The 24174-nt window shown below is 32.5% G+C and overlaps 1 protein-coding gene across 1 annotated transcript in view; it reads right to left on the minus strand.

The window, feature by feature from the left end:
- The window catches only part of LOC147067949 (Ig-like and fibronectin type-III domain-containing protein 1), a 164067-nt gene that overhangs the window by 35642 nt on the left and 104251 nt on the right, over nucleotides 1-24174 (minus strand). The window contains exons 4-9 of the mRNA XM_085952552.1: nucleotides 9374-9514; nucleotides 8283-8511; nucleotides 6184-6356; nucleotides 4428-4764; nucleotides 3073-3226; nucleotides 1586-1746 (exon numbers count right to left, since the gene is read on the minus strand). Of these exons, the coding sequence (XP_085808678.1) occupies nucleotides 1586-1746; nucleotides 3073-3226; nucleotides 4428-4764; nucleotides 6184-6356; nucleotides 8283-8511; nucleotides 9374-9514 (1195 nt within the window). The remainder of the gene's footprint in view (nucleotides 1-1585; nucleotides 1747-3072; nucleotides 3227-4427; nucleotides 4765-6183; nucleotides 6357-8282; nucleotides 8512-9373; nucleotides 9515-24174) is intronic.

The raw sequence follows: 24174 nt of genomic DNA on the forward strand, positions 1-24174 counted from the left end.
CTCGAAATTTCACTCTATTCAATTTACCATGTACCTACACCAAATCGCATATATTTATATTCAATCTTAAAACTCAATTCATCAGCTCGGGATCAATCCACTACCAGATAAAGTTTACGCAAAACTTATCTGGTAGCTTATTCCCAATAATCGCACTCTTTGAGGAGACTACCAAACTTGGCATCCATCATGTCCACATTCATTGTCGACGTTTGAGAAGGGGAGCCACTTGAAAATTCATCCCCTACTCGAAATGGCGACCATGTTTCCTATTTTAATATTTGCAAATTATGTATCAAATTAAGTATATGTTTTTGGAGAATTCAAAATTAATGTTGAATGTCCATATAATGAGATAATCAACATGGCAACGAAAATAGTCGCCGTGTAAGAATTTTAATGAGATAGTATACGATGTAATCGATTCAGCTATCTCTAAATCTACGTGAGACATTTTGTATCTAATATTTACCACTGGATGATTATTAAGAGATGTTGATATTAAAAAATAATGACAACATAGCCATTAGTATTTTCTTCGGTTTTTAATAATATTAACGAATCGATCCATAAATGACAGATCGCATTGTAGAAAAAGAGCAGGCAGATATTATTCAAGAATAAGCATTATGTACGTTTAATTTAAATTGCATAGGTAAGTTCTTAGGTTATTTGCGCCATACATAATATTATCGCACTGACCTCATCAGGCAGCGGGAGAAGGTGCACCGCGAACCTCTCATTTAAATCGATTTACCAATGCTTCAGACCACTGTAGCGAGAGAACGCTTCATCTGACCGGAACATTTCTGGCGTCAATTTGTATGTAAAGAACTAAATGAAGCAATACAAAAATACTCAATAACTTACTTTCCAAAAGGATCTTCTTGGCTACGTGTTAAAACTGTGAACTAACAAGCTCCTCCCATTTTCAACCGCACTCCGATTAAAGCGCCTTCCGGTTAGCGACGAGTTGTCCACGTGTTAAAACTGTGAACTAATAAGCGCCTCCCACTTTTAGCCACACTAGCGACTTCCGGTTATTGCCTAGATTTTTTTGTCGGACAGTAGTTATATTTTTTGAACTTAATTCTAAACCATTTTTTCCTTATGAAAAACTTCTCGGCATGTCAGTCAAAAAATAATATTAAGGAAATTTTGGCACGCGTACGTACGTTCGCCAACCCTGATCTATATAATATTATTAAATGGACGAATACAATAAAAAAAATTGAATTCTTGATATTTACTATCATTTTACTTTATAACTGGTAAAAAGTAATATTGTCAGCGCCGCAGGTAAAAAAATCTCATTTCCATGTCACTTACATACCTTAATTACACAAAAAATGCAAGATAAGCAGTCCTGTAAACATTAATTGCTACCCTTAAGTAGCGCACAACCTTCCTATCACCATTCTATGTTACTACATATTGAATTATAATTATAATCTGCAGTGTAGTCTAATAATGTACTCTGATAACATAGAAACTTAACAAATATACATTTTTATTTTCGTTAAAAATTTCATCTTAATAAAAAATTGTGTGTGGAAAATAGTGAAACACTTCCAGGCATACGTACTTTAAATGGGAGTAATTTATTTTGGACACATTCGCCCGGCACATTTCCTGGCAGAGCTCGGGCAATCCCCGACTTTTACAGCACGGTATGTGATCATGTCCATTCGCCAGGCAAGCGAACGCGTCCGACGCCCACGGAGCACAGTGCAAGAGATCGTTCTCCTAATCAAAATTTCAAAACAAGTATTCAGTGTTTTCGCGCGACTAGGCAATCTTATTTTATGAAAGGTCTCCACGACCTTATTGTTTTAACCTTGTTTGAGAATTTCTAACAGCACTTGGGAAAGGCTTGTAATGGAATTGGAACGTAAACGCCTTATTGAAAAAAAATAAACAATAAACATTCGTCACTTGAAATTGACAAAATGTGATTTTATCATTGAATCATGACGTCGAGTTTTACACCATTCCGCATTGAGTGATTTTATTAGTTTACAAAATATAACATAATGAGTCATTTTAACACAAATTAACTAGTATGATATATATTATACTATTGGTATACAACTTAAATCAATCAACCGCATGAATAAAAATGTTGAAAAACAAAAACACACAAAAAACACAAACAAAAAACTGTGAAAAAATAAAATATTTATTGACCATTTTTATATTACGAAGATTTATTTTAGTTATGAATGCGAAATAATAACAAATATTATGATATTAAAATATAATTTGAACTGAACCTGAACTAAAAAAACCTACTCATTTTCATTGAATATACATAAAAAGTATTATCAAATTTAAATAAATAAAAGATTTTAACCATATATTTATTTAAACCATTCACTGAAATAGTTTTTATTTCAATCACGTTTATTCTTGTTATACAATCATGCTTCTACTATTTAATATAATACATTTTTAAGCATACCTTTTAATAATAGTTTAATTGAAAATATTCCGTTCCTTGTAAATACAAAACATGAAAAAATGAACTTTATAGCGAAAACTCTTTATATAATATTATATTGACGATAGACGATACTATATTACACATATGTACCTATATAAGAACTAATTCATGAGTATATTTTTTAAATATAATAAAATATATGATAATATGACAAATTGATGTAATATAATTAAACAAATGCAAATATACTCAATTTTTAATTCGTAATGAGTTTACGGTCAGCTTGTTAATTTTTATGGATTATTATTATTATATTGGACTATGCACATTTTTTTGTTTTATAATATATAATAGACGATTCTTGGCAGATACTCAATACATAAAATAGATTTCTCAGTATTTATTTAACAATGATCAATTAACCACTTATGCAATCATTATAAACCTAATATAATTATTGTTATGTAGATTTATCCGTATAAATAAATTAATATAAAACCTATTTTCCTTAATTTAAAAAAAATCAAACGTTAAATATTATGCAATGAATAATAAAACAGTATTAAATACATAAAAATTAATTAAAGTTAATAAATATAGTTTATAATAAGAATAGTATTATTTATTACCTTAGCTTTTCCAGCATTTCTGGGATTACAAAAAATATCTAGACAGGTTGCATTCGTAATTCCTTTAGTGATGCAGCACTGTTTTGTGTCTGGTAGCCTTGGAGGCTCGGCCACTTTTAGAGGCTTTAAAATACCTGGTGTCAAGGTTAATGATCTGAAAATTACATCTTTTTTATACGATTCCATTATTTAAAAGCATTGAGTCGATGATATAATGCTGTCATTAATACAGCGATTAAATTAATATGATTATATCTAAATATAGAACCGTCATATCTTTCACTACCTGTGTTAAATGTAATTACATTTATTTTTTATTAAAAAAAATAATATTACAAACGGTACTAACGCAATATAAAGTAATTATTTATCTTGATATCGTATATACATGATATTATAATAATTTGACGGCAATAATGGATAAGCATTTTTGTAAATCTGGCAACTGAAAACAAAAATTTTGAATGTCAACAAATATTTAAATAATAAATTGGATGAAAATATAAATATGCATACCAGAGTTAGAACTACAGAAACACGCGTTACAATTTTTGACATACTTAGTATGATTTTAATTGTATACTATGGAGAGGATCGTAAATGAAATCAAAATGGCAACCGACTGTTGATATTTTGCTTGGATTAATTGTTTACGTGTTAATTAAAAATTATACATGAATTTTCCATTCAAATAATGATGTTTTATTGTATAAATACTGAGTTATTTGAGAAACAAGATGATTTTATTTCTCAACGTGACATTGGAAAATGAATTTCATAGTACGAGTGTGATTTTTTCCACATGTCAAACTGCAATCCAAAATTATTTGCAGGTAATTGAATTATTATCCTTAAGTTGGTAACCCTAATTTTCAATATTGATTTTATATTGACTGTAGAAAGAAGAAAGGAGTTACCACTCAGTTTTTTTCAAAATAGGTTTTTTTAACACAGATGATGTTAGCTGCAAATACCGAATTATTATTTAAATTTAACCCTTATTTTTTAAAATAAGGAAATGAACTAGGGAAAAAAGACTTAATCAACATTACATTTGTATTGTTTTATTCTTTAATGAGGTACCTTAATAATTAATATTAGATTGGGAACATAATTATCTTCATGCACTTAAGGTTTATGTCTATTGAATATTTTTAACATTGACCGAAAACTATAGTAGATAAACTTTTTTTTCTTTTAACAGTCAATATATGTAAGCATAATTTTCACAGAAGATGGTTTTCACTAAAATTTTACGACATAATTGTTTACTAAAATAATCTAAGATAATTAAAATAATCGAAGTATTGTTAGCTAGAAAACAAGTATCTTATAATATTTTATTATACTTTTACCTTAAAGCATTACTAGGCAAGCTGGATCCGTGAGTGTTTATGGATATTGCTGTTATTTCGTACATTGTAAAGGATGATAGGTCATTAAGTATGGTTGACCGCTTGTTGGATGGCACCTTCACTTGAAACGATTGCGATTCTATGAGATCCGGATGTAGCGAAGTATAACTTTCGGGAGAGCCACTTGCGGAAGTATCAAATGACGGAAGTGACGTCACGTTTATGACGTACTCCGTTACAGTCGCATAATTGGCTGCCGGGAGAGACCATGACACCTTCAATGATTTTTCCGTCAGGGGCTCGACGTCTATGTTTTGTGGGGGTCCAGGCAAAAGCTCTAAAAGTAATCTTATTCTATTACTCCCATGAATATAATACACAATTATAAAAAAGCTTAAATTACAATCATCAAATAAAATAAAAAGCTTATGACTTTAAATGAAAAGTATTATTTATATAATTAACAACAAAATGTTATTTCTTACAACATCATTTAATCCCCTGGACAAATTCATTAAATTCATTATTAGTTATATAAAATTAACCAGAATTGGTTTTAACTATAAAATAAAACTTAAATAAGACACGTTCAACACACAAATTAAATACGATATTATCAAAAGAACAAAAAATACATTTTTTTGTAAATTAGAATAATGTATTCTTCATTTTTGATTATAAAAAACCACAAATCTGTTAAAAAAACACATTTAATCAAATTAAGTAGTATTTTTCTGTTATCTCATTTAAAAATATTTTATTGTGTAGCCATTACATACACAAAATATATTTTTGAATGTCTCTTGTGAAATTTAACAAAAGTTAACAATTTATTTTACAACGAACATTTTAACATCATTATTAAACGTTAAATACATACCATTTATAAGTAAATATGAATTTTGAGAGAAATTATAATTTAAAACAATATTTAATAAGAAACGTCTTTGAATAATAAATTATTGCGGTGTTCAGGTCTAAAACGAACCAAGTTAAGTTTTTGAAAATTTTAAGATAGTAATGTAATCTAGTAAATACATATTATAATATAATTTAATTTTCATCTCGATTTCGAAAGAATAATTTCATTTCATAACTTTGTTTTTTGCAACCAAATCAATAAATTTAATAAACTATTTTTTTTTATTCTTCTATTCTTTTATTTGAAAATATTTCAAGTATATACCCACTAAAAAACATCTTTTTTGAAAAAAAAATACAAAACAAAATTTGGAGCGATCCAGGCGTCTGTTAATAATTAAGGCCTTTGATTGATACCAAACATACTTTAAGGCTATAATACTTCAGTTGAGACATGGTCTAAAAGATCGTAGCTAGGCGATGCGCGGATTGTGCAAATGACGCGTGCCGAACGAAATATTATTTGTCATAAAAATCCAACATGCGTAAATATTTTTAGTCATCTCTACACGATTTAAGAATATTTTCAACCGACGCCATGACAAAACAAATTGACGTGCAGACACCTCGACTGTCGGTCTCCGATTGTCGACTAGTGAGAAATTTCGTCGCACCTACTGTTGTAAATGATTTGCCGCTTCACTGAAGTACGCTCTTAATATAATTAATTTAAAAGAAAAACATCTTAAAATTAACGTAATATACATACTTTAAGAACGAGAAAAAGAGTAATAATACTTTAATCCTCGTTTCTACAAAACTACTTCTGGTTCAATTTAAAACTAAACACCACAGTACTTATTTAGAACAAAAAAGTAAGAAAAATTGTGTTTACCTATTCCCCCAACGATACAAGCCAAAGTTTGTTCCGTGTACGCTGAGCAAGATATATGGGATTTTATTTTATCGGTAACTGGCAAATATTCTCCTCTGCAAATATCCTGGCATACATCTGGAACTTTTTCCTGGATGCAGCACGGTACGTGATTCCGTCCATCAGTCATGCACCTGCAAAAGTTCACTGACTCTCACTCAACATGTTTTGGATAATTTTTTTAATCACAGAAATCTCTTGCATTATTTAATCCGCGTACATTGCGCAATAAAACGTCTCTAATCTCTTGGATAAAAAATCTGACTTTTCATTTTTCTGAATTCGGAAAAACTTTCTCCATTATCAAGCATTGTGAGTCAACACAATAGCCAAGATAGCGTAAAAACCGATAAAAGAACCAAAAGTACATAAAACTGTTGCTATTCGCATACAAAAGTTTTATGATTCTAATAAAATTCTAAGAATAATTTACTGAAAAGGTACATTATAGAAATAAATGGACTTCAAGTATAATGCCAAATAATATTACTTTCAAAGAAAGTATTTTATACATACTAGCATAATTATATATTAAGTTTTTTTTCTGGTGTTAACTGTCAATTTATGTGAAAATGCATTATAATCAATATTATTCAGTACTAGTTCCACTTATTTAATATAATCAATACATAAAAATAAAACATTAATGGAATTAATACTACCAATATATTGTACTTCAATTTAATTAATATACATAATATTATTATGTATTAACATAGTAAGTTCATTTTAATTAATTATCTTCGTTTGATATGTACCTAATAATAAAACTGAGTATGTATGAATAATTTATAAACTAATTTCATCATTTTGTATTCACCACCTATAAAGATTGGTCTACAACACGTGTAAGTATCATCGCTGTACAGTATTACGTAAATTAAAACGTAAATTTCGGTATATATACTTAATAAAGCTAATCTTATGAACAAAACATGTGTCGCAAAGCAATATTTATATTATGTGATGAATCTTAAGCAACGAACTATTTTCTAAATGATTATGAACTACCACCGAGCAAACACTAAATATTTTGATAAGAAAAAAAACTAAAGTATTACTTTTTACATAAATTTTATATTATATAAAGAAAAAACGTATAAATCATATAATTGGGATTGAATATACTAACTATATTCCCATTTGATTTAAAATTTCAAGGTTAAATAATTGAAGATATTATTATTATTATCCTAAAAATTCACTAATAATTATTATTATTATTAAACTGGCGCTAGGGGCCGTTCAGGTCCATGGCCGACTGCACAACGTTTCTCCAGGAATCTCTGTCCAGCGCTCTCTCTTCCCAGTTGACTATCCCCAGCCTTTCCGCATCCCTTTGAATGTTGTCCGCCCATCTCCGTCGAGGGCGGCCAAGAGGTCGAGTGCCAACTGGTGTGCCTTTGTAAATCCTATAGAGAGTTCTAGATCTTTCAGATCGTACAACGTGGCCCGCCCATCTGAGCCTTCTTGACCTCAGAATATTAGTGATTCTAGGTTGGTATCGGTCGAAGAGCTCAGCGTTTGTGCGGATGCGCCACCGGTGGTTCTCATTGACGGGTCCAAGTATTCTCCGGAGGATTCGGTTTTCAAACACTTGGAGCGCCTTTTCTTGTTTTTCTGTTAAACCCCACGTTTCACATCCATACATGACGATTGGCTTGATGACGTTATACACCCGGAATTTCGTTTTGATGGACAGCATTTTGGACCTGAACAGACGACTCAGTTGCATGTGATGTGAATACGCTATGATATTTTATTTTTTTCTATGTCCATAGGTCAGGATTTTATGATAAATAATAATTTAAAAAAACTGAATAGAAGGACCAAAAATAATTCGGGCTCTGTTGTAACTGTTGTGTTGTAAGAATTCTTGATTCCCTATTTACCATACAATTATTTTAATTTGACGACTACAAGTATCCCGAGTAATCACCATATACACATATTAACACACTCATAAAAAACAACATTAACTTATTAATTAATTTAATTTTAACACGTATGTCTTTAATCTAACCATATTTTTAATTAGTTAATTTATCTTCAATACGTACCTTCGTATAATAGGAATGTCTTGCTCGCAATTTTCTGGATCTTGGCCAGTGTTACCGTCTAAAATCGTCTGAATGCTGCAAAATCCTAAACATCCCTCAGAGACATTGGTAGCAATACAACAATCTGTGTAATTATGAAGGTTCGGAGGCACTGTGGGGTCTCGAAGGCTTTCCAGGTACATTTCTCGAATTGTTTTATTTTTTCCAGATGACGAGTCGACTAGCTGCACTATTGAAATAACACATAATATGATAAAGTTACGCTATGTGTATTGTATTGTTAAAAATAATTAAACATTGCTGTATTTCGTTTTTTTTTTAATATCTATATAATATTATACGTATGTTTATAAAATTTAAAACCTGTGAACAATATATGTTAGTCATATGGTTACAATAAACAATAAATAAAAATTGTATTGATATATTAGGACTTTAGTTACTTAAAGCAGCGATATATTAATCATGGATAAATGCGATGGTTTTCCGTAACTATTATATTACAATACAGTAATGAACATGGGATATTTTAACATATAAACTAAATTAAGTATGCAATAACTAACGTCACAGGTTATAAATACATTGCATATTTAACTTTATCTTAAAAAGATATGACATCACTGAAAAATATTAAAGTATAATAACATAAATAAATATCATTCTTATTGGCATCGTACTTTCACTAAATTACTAAAGATGAAAAGAATTTTCAACTTTATTATTAGATTACATAAATACATTATTATATATATATACAAAATAAATTAAAAACTAGTCTAAATAAAGTTGAAAGAAAAACATATTTCGTAAGAATAACTATTACAAAGAAGTGTTTTATGTAACACAGAGGCATACATTTAAATTTTGAAGATTCTTGAAATTTTCTCTTTCCTTGGAGTAGTTATAAAAAGAAATGTCCCAAAAATCTCGGCAAATCTCAACCCCAAAAAAAGAAAACATATTAAAAATGCAGTAGGCGGGTAAAAATGCGGCATCGATCGGAAAAACACAAGACAGAGCTTACATATAAAATATATATTTGGTACATATATTATACTATACGTCTCGGAGATATAAAAAAGACTTACCCTCCAATGTGTGGAAACTCCGCACGACTGGCTCCGTATTGAGTTCGCATATATAAGCACCGCTGTCGGAAGATTTCACGTTTCGGATGGCCAGCACCCATACGTCATCATCCTGGTCCCGGGAAAATCTTCCCTCGTCACCTATGAAAAAGCGAAAACGGAAAAGTGTTAATTTATGTGCATATTTATTATTTATTTCAAACGTATTTTTACTTTTTAAATATATCGTTTATAAAAATGCACATAATAAAATATAATATTTATTATTCACATGTATATTTAATTTATTACTTCAATATAAAAATTGCTAATATACTATCAAGTAAAATAAAAGCTCAGTTAGTAGTTATATGAAAATGTTTTTAAATTTATATGCTTTTCTTTATGAAATTATTTTGAAAGTTCAATAACAAATAGGGCGCTTATATTTTATATTTTTAAATAGTATTACACCGATATAATATATATATGTATGTACGTCTATGTATAATGTATAAAAAAAAATAAAAACATATTTTTTCCATCTGCTATTAACTGTCTATGTACTTTCATCTCAGTGGTTTTAGTAATTTTAGGTTTCTTTTATAAATAATATACACATAAGCTAAATTGGCTCTCAAAGATATAGTATCTTACATTAAAATATTTCTGAAAAATCGTAAATACGATTTATAAGCTCTAAAATATTAATATTATTATACAAGTAGTTGTGTATTTATGTAAGTTTTAATTTTCACTCCATGGGCACGATAGGGTACAATGAACTTTTCTCTTAAACGAAAGCTTGGATTGGGTAATTATGTATAATAAGTATTTCTAATTGAAAATTTATTATAAATTAAAATGCAGTGAATTTTTAGACATTTATTCAGCAATAATACACAACTTTTTATTTAAAACTGTCAATATCACGAAATAAATTAATTAAACTAAAGATTTACTGTAGTTTCACTTTCACCAGTACTGTCATCAGACGAAGAGATCAGTGTGGAGCCACTGAACGATTTTGTTTTATCCAATTTTAAAATATCTACAAAATGTATTTATTTACAATGGGCGCTCGCCTAAAGACGTGCTTGCTCTATTTCCCATAATAACCCGTCTTTATCTCACCAGCCTATTTAGTTGTAAAAGTTGAACCAACTTTATTTTTTCAGAAGTCAGATTTTTTACCACGATATTCTTTTCTTACCGCGGTGATAAATATAAGTAGGTATAGAATATCTGCCTAATAATTTGTGTAACGTTTAATAAATAATTAACGTGTCCGAATGAACGGCTATTGCCATTCCCTGATGTCTTCCATAAGCGCCTGTTCTTTCAGAAAATATGTACCGTTACTGGGTTCTCTTCATGTCTGGGAAGTGGAAATTAGTGCTAATTAAATTATTTCTAATGCATGAGAAAAACATGAAATGTGAAAGATGAAGCGAAATGCACATACCCTACACATATAAATGCAAATTCTAAATTTGAAAAATCGGATGACTCGATTATTTTTATCGGGTAGTGAAAGAAAACAAATGATGCTCTGATGTTAGTTTGAGAGATGCTTACAGTGTGGTACCTACTAGTATAATATCGAGTGATTAGAGTATTGAGATATTATTCAAGATATTTTAGGGTTATTTTATTATAATAGGGAAAGAGTGCCATAACCTACTATAACTTAAGGCAACATACACAATCGATTAAACAAATTGAAACAATATGGATGAGAAAGAATCATCAGCTAAGCGTCGCCGCTTGACAAGTGAACGAGTTCAGTGATGGCATGCTCGGCAAAGTTAGAAAACTCTACAAAGACTACGCAAGGCTGCTTCAGCAGCTCACATAAAAATAATTGAGTTTGAAAGTAAAACAGAATATACACGTAAACGTGTGGGTGAGAGAGAGACATGGATAAGACGAATGATAAGGAGAAGGCGCATAATAATGTTGACAAGTACTACTGCCACCTGGTAATATTTCTCAGTAATAAATATATAATATAATTAATGTACTCGTAGATCAAAGTATGACCATTAAAAATATTACTTTATCTAAACGCTTTCTGATTAAAAAAAATAAACGTTAAAAGTACATAATATTTTAGATTCAATAATAAAGATACAGTTGAAATATTAAGGCGCTGATCAAAATGTAGCTTTCTAATTTCCTAGAGCTTCCGGGAAAATGCTTTCCATCACCATGGCAACGATCGTTGTTTATGCGGGTTGACACTTATTGCAAGACGTCATCGTAAATGTGAATGAAGAGTGACTAATATCAAGACAAAATTATTTTGAATACGATGATAAAATGACGCGTGTTGACATGAAAATGTGTAAAATTCGGCAACCTTATTCTATATTGTTTTATTGTTCTGTACATTCATATTACCAGTTACAAATGTTCAGTAAAGCGTATTTTTTAGACAGTGTGTAGGTATGTGGGATGTGTCTGACAGCTTTATTTTTTTGATGTTATTTGATATATCACAAACATTTTTCCAACCAAATGAACTGACTTCGAAATAAAATGACAGTAGATAAATACAACTCATTAAAGTAACACTTTTTCACACTTAGAGTAAATACTTCTTATATGTAACTAAAAGTTTTATGATTTACTTATAATAAAATATCGCCCACTGGGTATCGAGCTCGAAACCTTGTTCGAAAGCAGGCGCCCAAGCTACTAATACGCTATTTCAGTTACCATCGAAGTTAATGGCTCCACCAAACCACATCTGGCCCTCTCTATACCCGGTCTTAGTCGGGTGTATCACGGGACCATATGTTTGGTGTGAAGTATCAGTTTTGAATAAATGTAGCAAATATCTAGGCGCGCCGCATCGCTTATTGGTTCCATGGTGAATTGGTTATACTCTGAAGTCTGACTATGAAACTAGTAGTGCGATCCGAATTGTAATCTCAGTGTTCTTACATTTAGTTATTTTTTTAGGCAAATATGTTTTATAAATGAAAAAATTATATTGCAGGTCATTTGAAAAACATTTTTTTTAATCAAGTATTTTGTTTCGAATAAAAATACTATTTGCATTAAAATACTTCAAACAATATGTGCAGTTTATAAGATATTCTACGTGTCCGAGAATGGAGAGTAAAGTAAAAAGTTTCACTTCTCTCGCCTGTGGTAGTTATTATTTATTTAAATAAAATTATTTTTAGTATTACAGTGAGCATGTGATGGATATGGACCTCCAATGGACCTAATTAGGTTGAGCAAGTGACTATAACATCCATTTCTCGTAAAAACAAACATCTGCTAAGAATAGAGATCCACATAGGACTGTAGTCAATTAAAAAATATATGTGCCTCCAAAGAGTGATGGTCATTTTTAAATACCTTTTATGAGGAATTGTCAGCTATTCACCCAATCCATTGAATTGGGTCAAACATAACCGAAAAAACACCATGCATGTTTGCCAGGCGTGGAATTATCTTGGCCATGATGGCTTTCTTAGCTTTAATTTTTTTTTTAAATGAATGTCATTTTGGGACCTAAGTTATCATTCAATCCATCAAAATTGAAATAGGTTCAGTGGTTTTTTTTACATAATTTCAAGAACAATACTTACGGGATTTTAATGACAGTATCATTATTATTTATATGGTAATATTTTGTTGAAAGAATTGCAGATTATCTTAAATTGAAATCCATGATTTTTTTCTTTTAAGATACCTACTTGTTTCCAAAAATATTATTTATTTTTTGTGCGCACAAACGCAAATAAAATGCGCAAAATTCACATTGCCGTTTTTATTCTTGACATACACATAGTTAGTTTTAACAAAAATAGTGCAAGTCTAACTCAATCAAAAGTCAAGTGGTTAAAACCTTATTTCTTGAAAAGTGTGCCCCGGTTTGTATTCTAAAATTTGTCAATATCTTTGTATTATTTGTCTTTTTCTGTTTATTCAGATCTCCACCACCTGGACCCCATCAAATCATTAAAAATAATTATATAATTGGTAAATATATAATATTCCCACGGTGGCCGCGCTGGTTAAGCGTTGGACTATATAACGCCGTGGGTCCCAGGTGCGAATCCTGGGTCTGGCAAGTACACATATTGTTTTCCAATTTGTGGGTGTCAGGGTATGGACCTAATCGGTTGAGCAAGTGGCTGACATCCATTTCTCGTAAAAATAAAAATCTGTTAATACAAACCTCTACTCTGTGGAGGCCCATATGATCGTGTTAGGATCGGACATGGTCGAAAGATAGAAAAATATAAAATAGATTGTTTTCACTAACTTTACTGCCGACAACATTGAATCACATCGGAAATGTATGATTTTCACAAATTATCGACAACTGTCAAATGATAGAGTTTCACTATGGAAAAGAATAGTTCTCACTTGTATCATAAATCATTGTAACACTTAAAAATGAATACTTGTTTAGATGGAAGAATCTTTTACTTTTCTTTGCGGTTAAATTAATTTAAAGAATATTTGAATATGAGTATTGCTATCAGATAAAAAAATATCAATTTGATGAAAAGTTGTAATTATTATATAGATAGAGCGGATAAAATATGTATTTTGTATATTCAAAAATATTATATCGTCATTTTTAAGGTGAACTAGACAAAAACCAATATTTTATCTAATATTATCCCTCAAGTAATACATGTAACCACTAGTCGAAAATATTGTAAGAAAAGATTTTCACTAATAAACATTAGAATGGATTGCATTATTTATTATTTCATATAATTTTTTTGCATATAAATAATGTCAAATATTAAAATAAGATACAATAATTTATTATCGATTCATACTATTTTATATTAGATTTTATTGATACGGGGATATTAAAACGACAATTTCTACACTAATGGCATACTTTATTTGACAGATAATATTCCGTGACCATAGTGACAGTCTAGACAGAACGAGCTCGCAATCGGAGGCACTATTTTTCCCCACAAAGACATTCACAAATATACGTGAACGTCTCCTGACGGACGCACGAGGACGCAGATTGACCACTACTTGTACAGCTTGAAGCACCGAAATGAACTTCTCGACGTGCATACTTACAGAGGCACCGATATCCATAGCGATCATGAGTTACTTATTGGAAACATCCGAGTAAAACTCAGTCACCAGGCGAGGCCTCCAAAGCGCGAACGAATTGACGTTGAGAAGCTCCGACGCCGAAGAATTCGGATCGACTTCGAAACTGCTGTACGAGATAGTGTAGATTGTATCTACGAGCGGCACAAATCTGAATCCGACCTCATTGAGGCGGACTAGAGCCTCATAAAAAGTGCGATTGTGTTATCAACAGAAAGAGTGAGCAACCAAAGTGCATGTCTAACGAAACGTGGGTTGAAATTGGTGAACGAGCCAGGCTGAAAGCCCTGAGAGACGAGGAGACAGACCCCGACCGAACCAAGGACCACCGGACTGACTACCAAACCCAAGATAGGGTAGTCAAACGATCCGTGCGCTTGGACAAGCGCAATTTTATGAACCGGCAAATTGAAGCGGCAGAGGAGGCAGCAAGCAGAAATGACACCAGGAAACTCTTCCGAATCACCCGAAAAGTCTGCAGCAGGCGACTACTGACTCCCGGAGCCATTCGTGGTCCCAGTGGAGCAATAGAGTCTGACGCAGAATACGTCAAGAAGATTTGGAAGAATCATTTCTGCGGAGTGCTGAACCGCCCACCCCCTTTGGATCCCTTTGATATATCTGCGGAAGCTTTACTTTTGGACATTCCCCGAGCGATCGACATTTCCGATTGCCCGCCCATGCACACCAAGATAAAATCGGCTGTGAAAAGGCTCAAGAACGGAAAGGCACCGGGGGGAGACGGGATTTATCCTGAATTCTTCAAGTACAGCTTGAGCGCAATCCTGCACCCTATGTTTCATTTGATGACAAAGGTGTGGGAAGAAGAGCGATGCCCAAGAGACTGGGTGAACGGTGAAGTCATCACACTTCTTAAAAAAGGTGACCTTCTAAGCTGCGACAATTACCGAGGCATTACGCTACTCAGTGTTCCGGGAAAGATTTTGGCAAACATCATTTTGATGAGAATAAGGGACCCAATAATGCACGTCCTCAGGAAAAACCAAGCCGGGTTTCTACCTGGTCGAGCGTGTATAGACCAAATCCACAACCTTCGATGTCTTCTCCAGCAGAGCCATGAGCTGAACAGTCCGATGGCTTGCTGCTTTGTGGATTATGAGAAGGCTTTCGACAGTCCGCACCGCCCCTCCCTCTGGATGATACTGGGAGCATACGGGATCCCTCCCAAGATCATTGCCATAATCAAAAGCCTGCACGAGAATAGCGAATGCTGTGTCAGAATTGGAGACACTGTCACGGAATAGTTCGGGGTCACGACCGGAGTCAGACAGGGTTGTGTCCTTGCACCGTTTCTCTTTATCATTCTCTTTGACTTCATACTACGGAAGTCAATACCATCCGACCGAGGCATACCTGTTACCCCCACGGTGAAGCTATGCGACCTGGAATACGCCGATGACGCTGTCCTATTCGACAACTCAATCGAGGGCATTCAAGAGACAATCGACAGGTTGCATAACAACTCCTCTCGCGTTGGTTTGAAAATCAATGCGAAGAAAACGAACGTCTTGTGCAATAGCACCTGTCCTGATCCAGATTTCCCTCTGATTAGCGATGGACAAAACATCGAAAGCGTCGACAGCTTCAAGTACCTGGGGGTACACATCACGGGAGATGGCATTTTGCAGAAAGAGCTCGCTATTCGAATGGGAATGGCTAGAGCAACATTCAACTCGATGCGAAATGTCTGGGACTCACGATTGTACTCGGTCAAAACCAAATGCCGCCTATTGGACGCTTGCATTCTGACAGTGCTGCTTTACGGTAGCGAATCATGGCACCTTACGAAGGCTCAGAGCAACCGTATACTGAGCTTCGAAAACAGATGTTTGCGACGATTACTGGGTGTGCGGTGGTATGACTTTAGGAGCAACGAGGAGATAAGAGAACGCACCAAGCAGCCTCTCATCACGCTGCGACGTTGGACCTGGCTCGGCCACGTGCTGCGGATGCCAGAAGAGAACTTTAACCTGGCTTGCCTGTTCTTCAAGCCAACCGGATTCCGGCGACCTGGAAGGCCGCTAAATACAATCTACAGAGTTTATACGGCGGAACTACGGGATGCTGGTTTGACCTGGAACAAAGCAAGAAGACTGGCGAGCGACAGGGATTCTTGGAGGCGCCGCGTGGTGTCCATATGCTCCAGTTAAGGGGCGGATATGGACAAAGAAGAAGAAGAATAGTGACAGTAGCCACGTCTAAAGATTATTTTGTTTGGTGAAATATTGTTTCGCTTCATGAATTTTGTCCCATTTCTCTGTGTCAAAAATAAGTCTATTCATATTTTTAAAATTTGATACTTTTGTTTTGTATTATATAGTTTATGTAGAAAACTATTTTCTAAATGTTTGAATATATTTTTTTTATATAAATTTTGACTAACGCGATGTACGATTAATTATCAGTTTTTTTTTGTCTTTACTTGGATTTATTTTAGATCCACGTGTTCTATGAAATAATTTTCAGAATATTGAATACCAAAGGAATCTGATAAATAAACGCTGAAATTCTTGAAAAGATATATGCAATTCTATATTTTTATGGTTGAGTCCTGGCTGTAGTACCCTTTGGATTTATGTGCGAAATAAAAATGACCAATTTCCACTTGCCTTAACATCCGCCGCATAACAAGCCGTGAAACTTTTCGAATCTTTTTTTTCCATTTTCCCATAAAAGCAAAAAAACTTGCCTATAAGTTAGATAAACTAAGACCTTTTCAAACGAGTAAGTAAATATACTCGAACGAGATTAGGTTTTTCACGCTGTGAGAAATCTCTAGGGCCACTCCGCTGTCCACTACGACGAAGTAATTTGAGACTATCACGAGATTAAACATTTTAGTGATCTTTGGCCTGTTGACACAAGCATCTTAAAGAAGTATTTCTGAATAAAAAAAAAACTATCTGAAAGTGTTCTTACTATCTGACAGGTCGGTTTATAAGAACATATGTTCTAAAAAAATGTTCTCAAGTTTCACCAAAGATTCTAAAAATGTAGCCATATACAGCATAGGTACTAGTACGTTGTGTAAAACATTACATGGGTATGCATGTGCCAGTGGCGAAGCCTCTATACTAGGCGATTATTTAACGTATTTAAATAATAACTTGATTATTTTATATTCTCCCAAAATAATGTAATTTTCCAATGACATAATATGTCATATATTATGTAGAAATATATTATATATAATATATAGAACCATCTGTCAAAGGTTAAAAAAATATATGCCACTACAGTACCATCTCTCTTTAAGTACTGTATGTATCGGATTATTGCCCGATTAATGTGATTTTTTGTATGGACTTTACCTCACGTGACCTCAGTCCCGTCTACCGTAATGTATTCAATATGGTAGGCTTGAAAGACGAAACCTAAAACCTTTGTGCATAATAATATTTTTATCTATCAATGCATCTTTGTCCAAAAAAATCAATATTAAGAAAATTTAAAAAAATAATTTCTGTGGCATTCTTTTTTAAATGAAAAATAATTTTATCTAATGATTTTTGATTTGTATAGGTGTTTATGAAAATACATAATTTTGACTCATCGCTCAATTTTATATCGTCAGTGAGCAATTGAAATTTCATCGATTTAGTATGTCGTTGTTTTTAGTGTGTACCTACCTATTCATCAGTAGTAATATCGTATTATCTTCTTATTTTCCGGAAGTATACCTGTCAAGTGTGCTCTTTTTATCTGATCGCCACAGTTTACCTCTATCCAAAAGTAGGGTGTGTGCTATGAGTATATAGATAAATAATAATTATTAAGTTATTTAATTGTTTACTTAATATTTAAATACACATAATGAAGATGAAATGTTTACAATGCTTACTAGAATAGCTCATAACATCAGCATATCTACATTGTCAAGCGATGTCACTCTAGTAAATGCATGACGTAGGCCGTTTAAAATTTTGACACTTTTTCTACGCGATCACTCCACGGAGAAATTCACCTATTCTCCTCCCGTTCTAACTGAAACACACGCTCGATTTGCTACTAACACATAATATATTTCCGTTGTATTCTAACTATTACTACAGTACTAATATATCTATATATGTGTCGCTACATTTCAAAATCAGCCAAGTCTAAATTTAGGTATTTTTGACTTTTTTGTGAATTGCTGAAGAACTACTGCTTTCTAACATTTCTGCATTATCAAAATATGGAATTTATTAATTTTAAATACTCTATACCCGAAATAATATAAACTTTCACCCTTGTGACTGTGTATTTGAGAAAACAAAAAGCTGTTTTTCTCCTATTCATCTATAATGGACTTGGATGACTTTGAAATCTAGCGACACATATAATATATACATGTTCGCTGGCTAATATTTTTCTTCTTCTTCCTATCATAAAGACAAATATTTGTTTTTTTTTTATTGACATGTCTTCTCTTCAGCGTTGACAACGGCGATAAGTATTACTTATGTGTGGCGTATATTCTATGTTTTACTCCTTTAATTTCCTCGTTTTCTCGTGTAGTATTGGATTCCAGGTAGGTAAAGTGGTCGACAACCTCAAACATATAATTTCAAATTGGCCTCACTTCTCTCCGAGGAGAGATGTTTTCACATCAATAAAAATGTTGCGAGCAATTCATATGACACCTTTAATACACCCAACAGTAATATTTTCTCAATAAATATTTGTATATATTTGAATTCAGTGATTTTAACCTTATTTCTCACCTAATTTTTAATAAAGAATACATATTTAAAAAAAATCGGTGTGTGTACTTATGTATGCGCGTTAGAAGTTATACTTCTTTGGCGTAACCAAACAAAAACAAAACTTGTGATAAACTAGATTCTTTGATTAGCTCTTAATTATCTTGTTACATTACACATTCAAGAAAAAGAGCCGCTTATTGGAACGCCGTTGGTTTATTTCTATACACTTTAACTTATATTACTAAATTATATAATGGTTTCTGGTTGTTTTTATTTTTAAAGTAACAACTGTCACTCTGACGCGTAATAGTTTGTTTACGTAAGGAATTGCAAATGGCCGATAATAATAAATTCGCTGCTTAGGTAACGGAACAATTCTAAACTATAAATACTGTATAATCGTCTCGATTGCAGTATCATACTGTGGCGTAAAGGTAGTACGTTCGGCTGATAACCGAACAATCGGTGGTTCGAATCCAATCGCGTGTGTTTTTTTTACGTGTGAAAAAATAAATTATGTGTTACATGTCACACGCCAAAAATACACTCTGATCTGATTTCCCAAGCGCGCCAAAAGAAGTATAACTTCAAAAATATCTTGTGAAAATATAGTATAACGATTTTTTCACAAGTACTGTTTTAGAGTAAAAGTTGTAGGGTTTTTTGTTTAAAAATTGAGGATGCAGTCCCAGGTATTTTTCATATTCATGTTAGATTTGAAATCGTAAAAATTACAAACAAATTATGTGATAATTCTAGACGTATTTGTAATATATTGCTGATAATAGCTGCTCGCAATATTATGGAAAGAAACGGAACATAATCGATATCTGGCTACTCTATAAATAGAGAAAGGCTGTATTTATCTACGATTTTTGGACAATCTCTTCGGTGAGGTTCATGAATCTTCGAAAGATTAATTGTTTTCGGTAGTGTACCAGATAAAATGGACATGGAGCAAACGTTGCTGAGATGAAGTAACTAGATGAAGAAGATCACTAAAAATTCCAAAGCATCTACTACAACAGATATTGACGGTAAGAAAAGATGGATAAAGCTGTTCCAAAATTCGGTAGTATTCTATAGTGATAATGATCCTCAGTTATAACGGTGATGACAAAAAACTGACTAATAGAAGACATTTGTTTAAAATGATTTCTAATTTAATGATAAATGCTTTCATTCTTATTTGAGATAAAATAATATCTAAAATATTTTATATTTTGTATAAATATAATTGGCGGCACTTTTTATAGTGGGCTGTAATTTGGGATGATTGTGGATGTGGATACTAGAGGTGGACAGTTTAAACGGGCGTCAATCCAGGCATTAACTTTGATTTTGTTAGATTTGATATTGTGTTGAAGCTGGTCACGGGTCATGCACTAACGCAGTAGTAGGAAAATGGTTCTGATTATCACTCGCACGGTATACACTTATAAAATGTGAATGATGATGACAAGTTTGTATAAGACACTCTATGCCGGTAACAAAGCTTAATAGATGGTCTAATTGACTGAATTCTTTATGAGACTCGAATTAAATTATCGCTTAAACGACAGTACCAAGTTGACACGGTCGCTGTCTACGAATAACTAACAGTTTATCAATCACGGTCAACTGATGACCCGTAATTGAGCATGGACCTGCGATAATAATTTGGATTATAGGTAGGAGAGAAATATTAGGTTAGGGGAACCATAATTGGCCCAACCAATAATTTTACCAGTATTAAGACAGTACTTTAAGTTGAACTTTTATGAGCACTTACACAAATTTATAAGAAGTTAGACACGTGAAATTAAACGCAGCACATTCATAAAAATCTAAATGAAATTTTGCATTTCAAAATATATAAGTATGGAGACACGTTATTTTTTAAATATTTCTATAGGTAGGTACTAGAAATTTTCGGGTATCTAGGTAGTTTGTGGTTTTTTTTCATATCTATCTAAATTAACGCATAATAAAGTTGTACAATACATATCCGCATACACGCAACATTAAATTGGAGTTAATGGTGATATTGAAGCTAACGTCTCAATGTTCAAATATTCAAAACGATATATCATATTGAAAAATAAAAGAGAGGTTATTAAAAACTAAATATTGAGGTTATTAAATTGTCAGAATACGCCATACATATAGCACATACAAAATTCTGAAAAACACTTCTGAGAAAATATATTATAACCAATAGAAAAATCTTTTTGAAAAAAGTAAGACACCCGGCAGGAATCGAACATACATCTGTTGGGTTAGTGACATACTAATTATGACAAATTGTAACTATTGGCTTTTTATAATACCTGCTCATCAGCGCTCTTCCAAATCAAGCTACTATTGGCAATCGGTTTTTGTTTATTAAATCAAAATAGGTACCTACTACTTTAATTACTAACCGACGTCACGGATCTCTCCAATATTTTATGATGTAACTTACTCAAACTTGCTAATAATTTTTAAATAACTATTTCTTTTATTCAACGGATAATTCACAAGATTTAAGAATGTACCATTCTAATTATTGAACATACATGATTCTAAAAAACACTTCTGAGAAAATTTATATTATAACCATTAGAAAAAATCTTTTTGAAAAGTACATAGTACACGTAGTATTAGTATACATATAGTATTAGTATGCACATACATATAGTATTAGTCATGGCGGGTCATCCTGAGGCGGGCCCCCAGACTAGGATGTTTGGCGGCCCTCCTACCTATCGCTAAAGGTAAAGGCAGTATGACGCACTTTAGTAGAGTTTTCCCAAATGGTGTACGCGGTAAAATTAAGGTGATTTTTAGCGATTTTTTGTATATTTAATATGTAAATCCATTTGAGTTATGGAGTTGTCGAGTATGGGCACACAGTTAAAAATTGCATCGTACAACCAAATATTTTTAATTATAATTAATATTGACGTAAAATAGCGCTGCAGGCGACTTTTTTACTGTTAGAGAAAATTTGTGATTTGTGTTTATCTCAGTTATCTGGTCGACTCGTGACGCCGGGCCCCCAGGCTAGAGCCCTGTCAACCCCTCCCCCATTGTCCCCTTGTGGGGGCCTTGGTATTAGTACACATATTATTATCTATTATTAATGCTAAAAATAGTACCTAAATTGGCTAAGCAAGTAAAATTAATTGGTTTAACTTGCTAACTCGCGTTGAAAATGGTACTATTTACAATCGATGAATATTCCTCCACGTTTTCAAATTACATTAATATCTGCGGGCAAAGAAAGGTAATTTCATCGTCTGGCAAACGAAGCAAGAAACGCGGGATGGCTTCGGCAGTAACGAATTTAGAAAAAACTTTTCCTGTTTACGGCAGTTCTGTTTTTATGGCTTGAAAAATACCTTTAGCCAACAATACCGAGAAAAAAATTAAAAATAAACTTTGGCAGTATTTTAAAGTTTTGTTAAAAGAAAAATCGTCATAATCGCGAGAAATACGTATTTAAAAGTTTTTTTACTTAATAATTCATTGTTTATTTCAAACAACCACGACATATTTTACAACAGTATAAAAAATATCAAATATAAAAAAAAACATTAATTTACTCGTGTTTACTCGGGTAGGGTATAAATACAAAAATATGCAGAAAAACAAAACCATCTGTACAAAAAATCTCATTGTCAAGAATATGTGTCATAGTTCTTACTAAAGAGGCACCGATAGGGCCTCAATCCTTGTCAACAAACTACTACAACTCTGTGTCGTTCTTGATCTTCTCTAAACACACTAAGTTAATTGATGTAATTATTGATAATGATCCTTTTTGAAATTATACTTTTTTAGGCGCGTTTAGAAAATCAGATCAGAGTGTATTTTTGGCGCGTGACATGTAACACATAATTTATTTATTCACACAAAAAGCACACTCGATTGGATTCAAACCAACGATTGTTCGGTTATCAGCCGAACGCACAACCATTACGCTACATAATGATACTGCAATAGTGACGATTATACATAAATAATATTATAGTTTAGAATTGTTCCGTTGCTAGGCAGCGAATTTAATATTGTCAGCCATTTGCAATTCCTTACGTAAACAAACTATTAAACGTCATAGTGGCAGTTTTTACTTTAAAAATAAAAACAACGATAAATAATTATATAATTTAGTAATATAAGTTAAAGTGTATAGAAATAAACCAACGGCGTTCCAATAAGCGGTCATTTTTCTTGAGTATGTAATTTAACAAGATAATTAAGAACTAGTTGAAGAATCTAGGTTTTGTTTTTGTTTTGTTATGCCAAAGAAATATAACTTCTAACGCGCGTACATGTACACACACCGATTTTTTTTTTTAAAAAACAAGGATTAAATTATATTTTTAGATATTAAAAAAAAAATAAGCTTTGTTTTAAATGCCTATTACTTTTTTTATTCACGTACATTATGTAAACTATAATTCTTTAGCATCTTACATAAAAAAATGTTTTATACACTTACTACTTCAGAATAATGTTAACCTACGTCAGAACAAAAGCTTTTAACTGAAAATTAGATGATAGTTACATTAGTATATTATAATATAATTATGTAGTATAATGTCAGTATCTTATTTTATCTCTCTATTCATGATTATTATATCTACAAGAAGTGTACGTCAACAAAATAACAATGCGCTCTAATAGGAAACACAATAATTACTCGAATAGTACCTACCCACGCTAACAATTCAGGTCTTTATCCCACATCTTGCGCATTCCGAAAACGGCAGCAAAGCTTTGCATTCCAAGACGGGGGTGTTACACAGTTTCCCTCTCCCTGCGAGTTTCACAGCTTCTAGTCGTAAGTCCCGTCTCCAGGAGTTGGGACTTTAGCGAAATGCATCGAAATTTAATTGCTCCATTCAGCTTATGCTCGGCTCACGCGCTTTAGCGCCGAATCTCACACTTATTGCTCGAAGCTCAAACTTAGACAATTTTATACATAAGCCTTGTTTCAATACGGAACTTTGTTTTTGCTTGTAATACCTATTACAA

The sequence above is a fragment of the Rhyacophila brunnea genome, unplaced genomic scaffold (assembly GCF_057557595.1).
Source record: "Rhyacophila brunnea isolate RB1 unplaced genomic scaffold, BYU_Rbru_1.0 scaffold_3, whole genome shotgun sequence".
NCBI classification, from domain to species: Eukaryota; Metazoa; Arthropoda; class Insecta; order Trichoptera; family Rhyacophilidae; genus Rhyacophila; species Rhyacophila brunnea.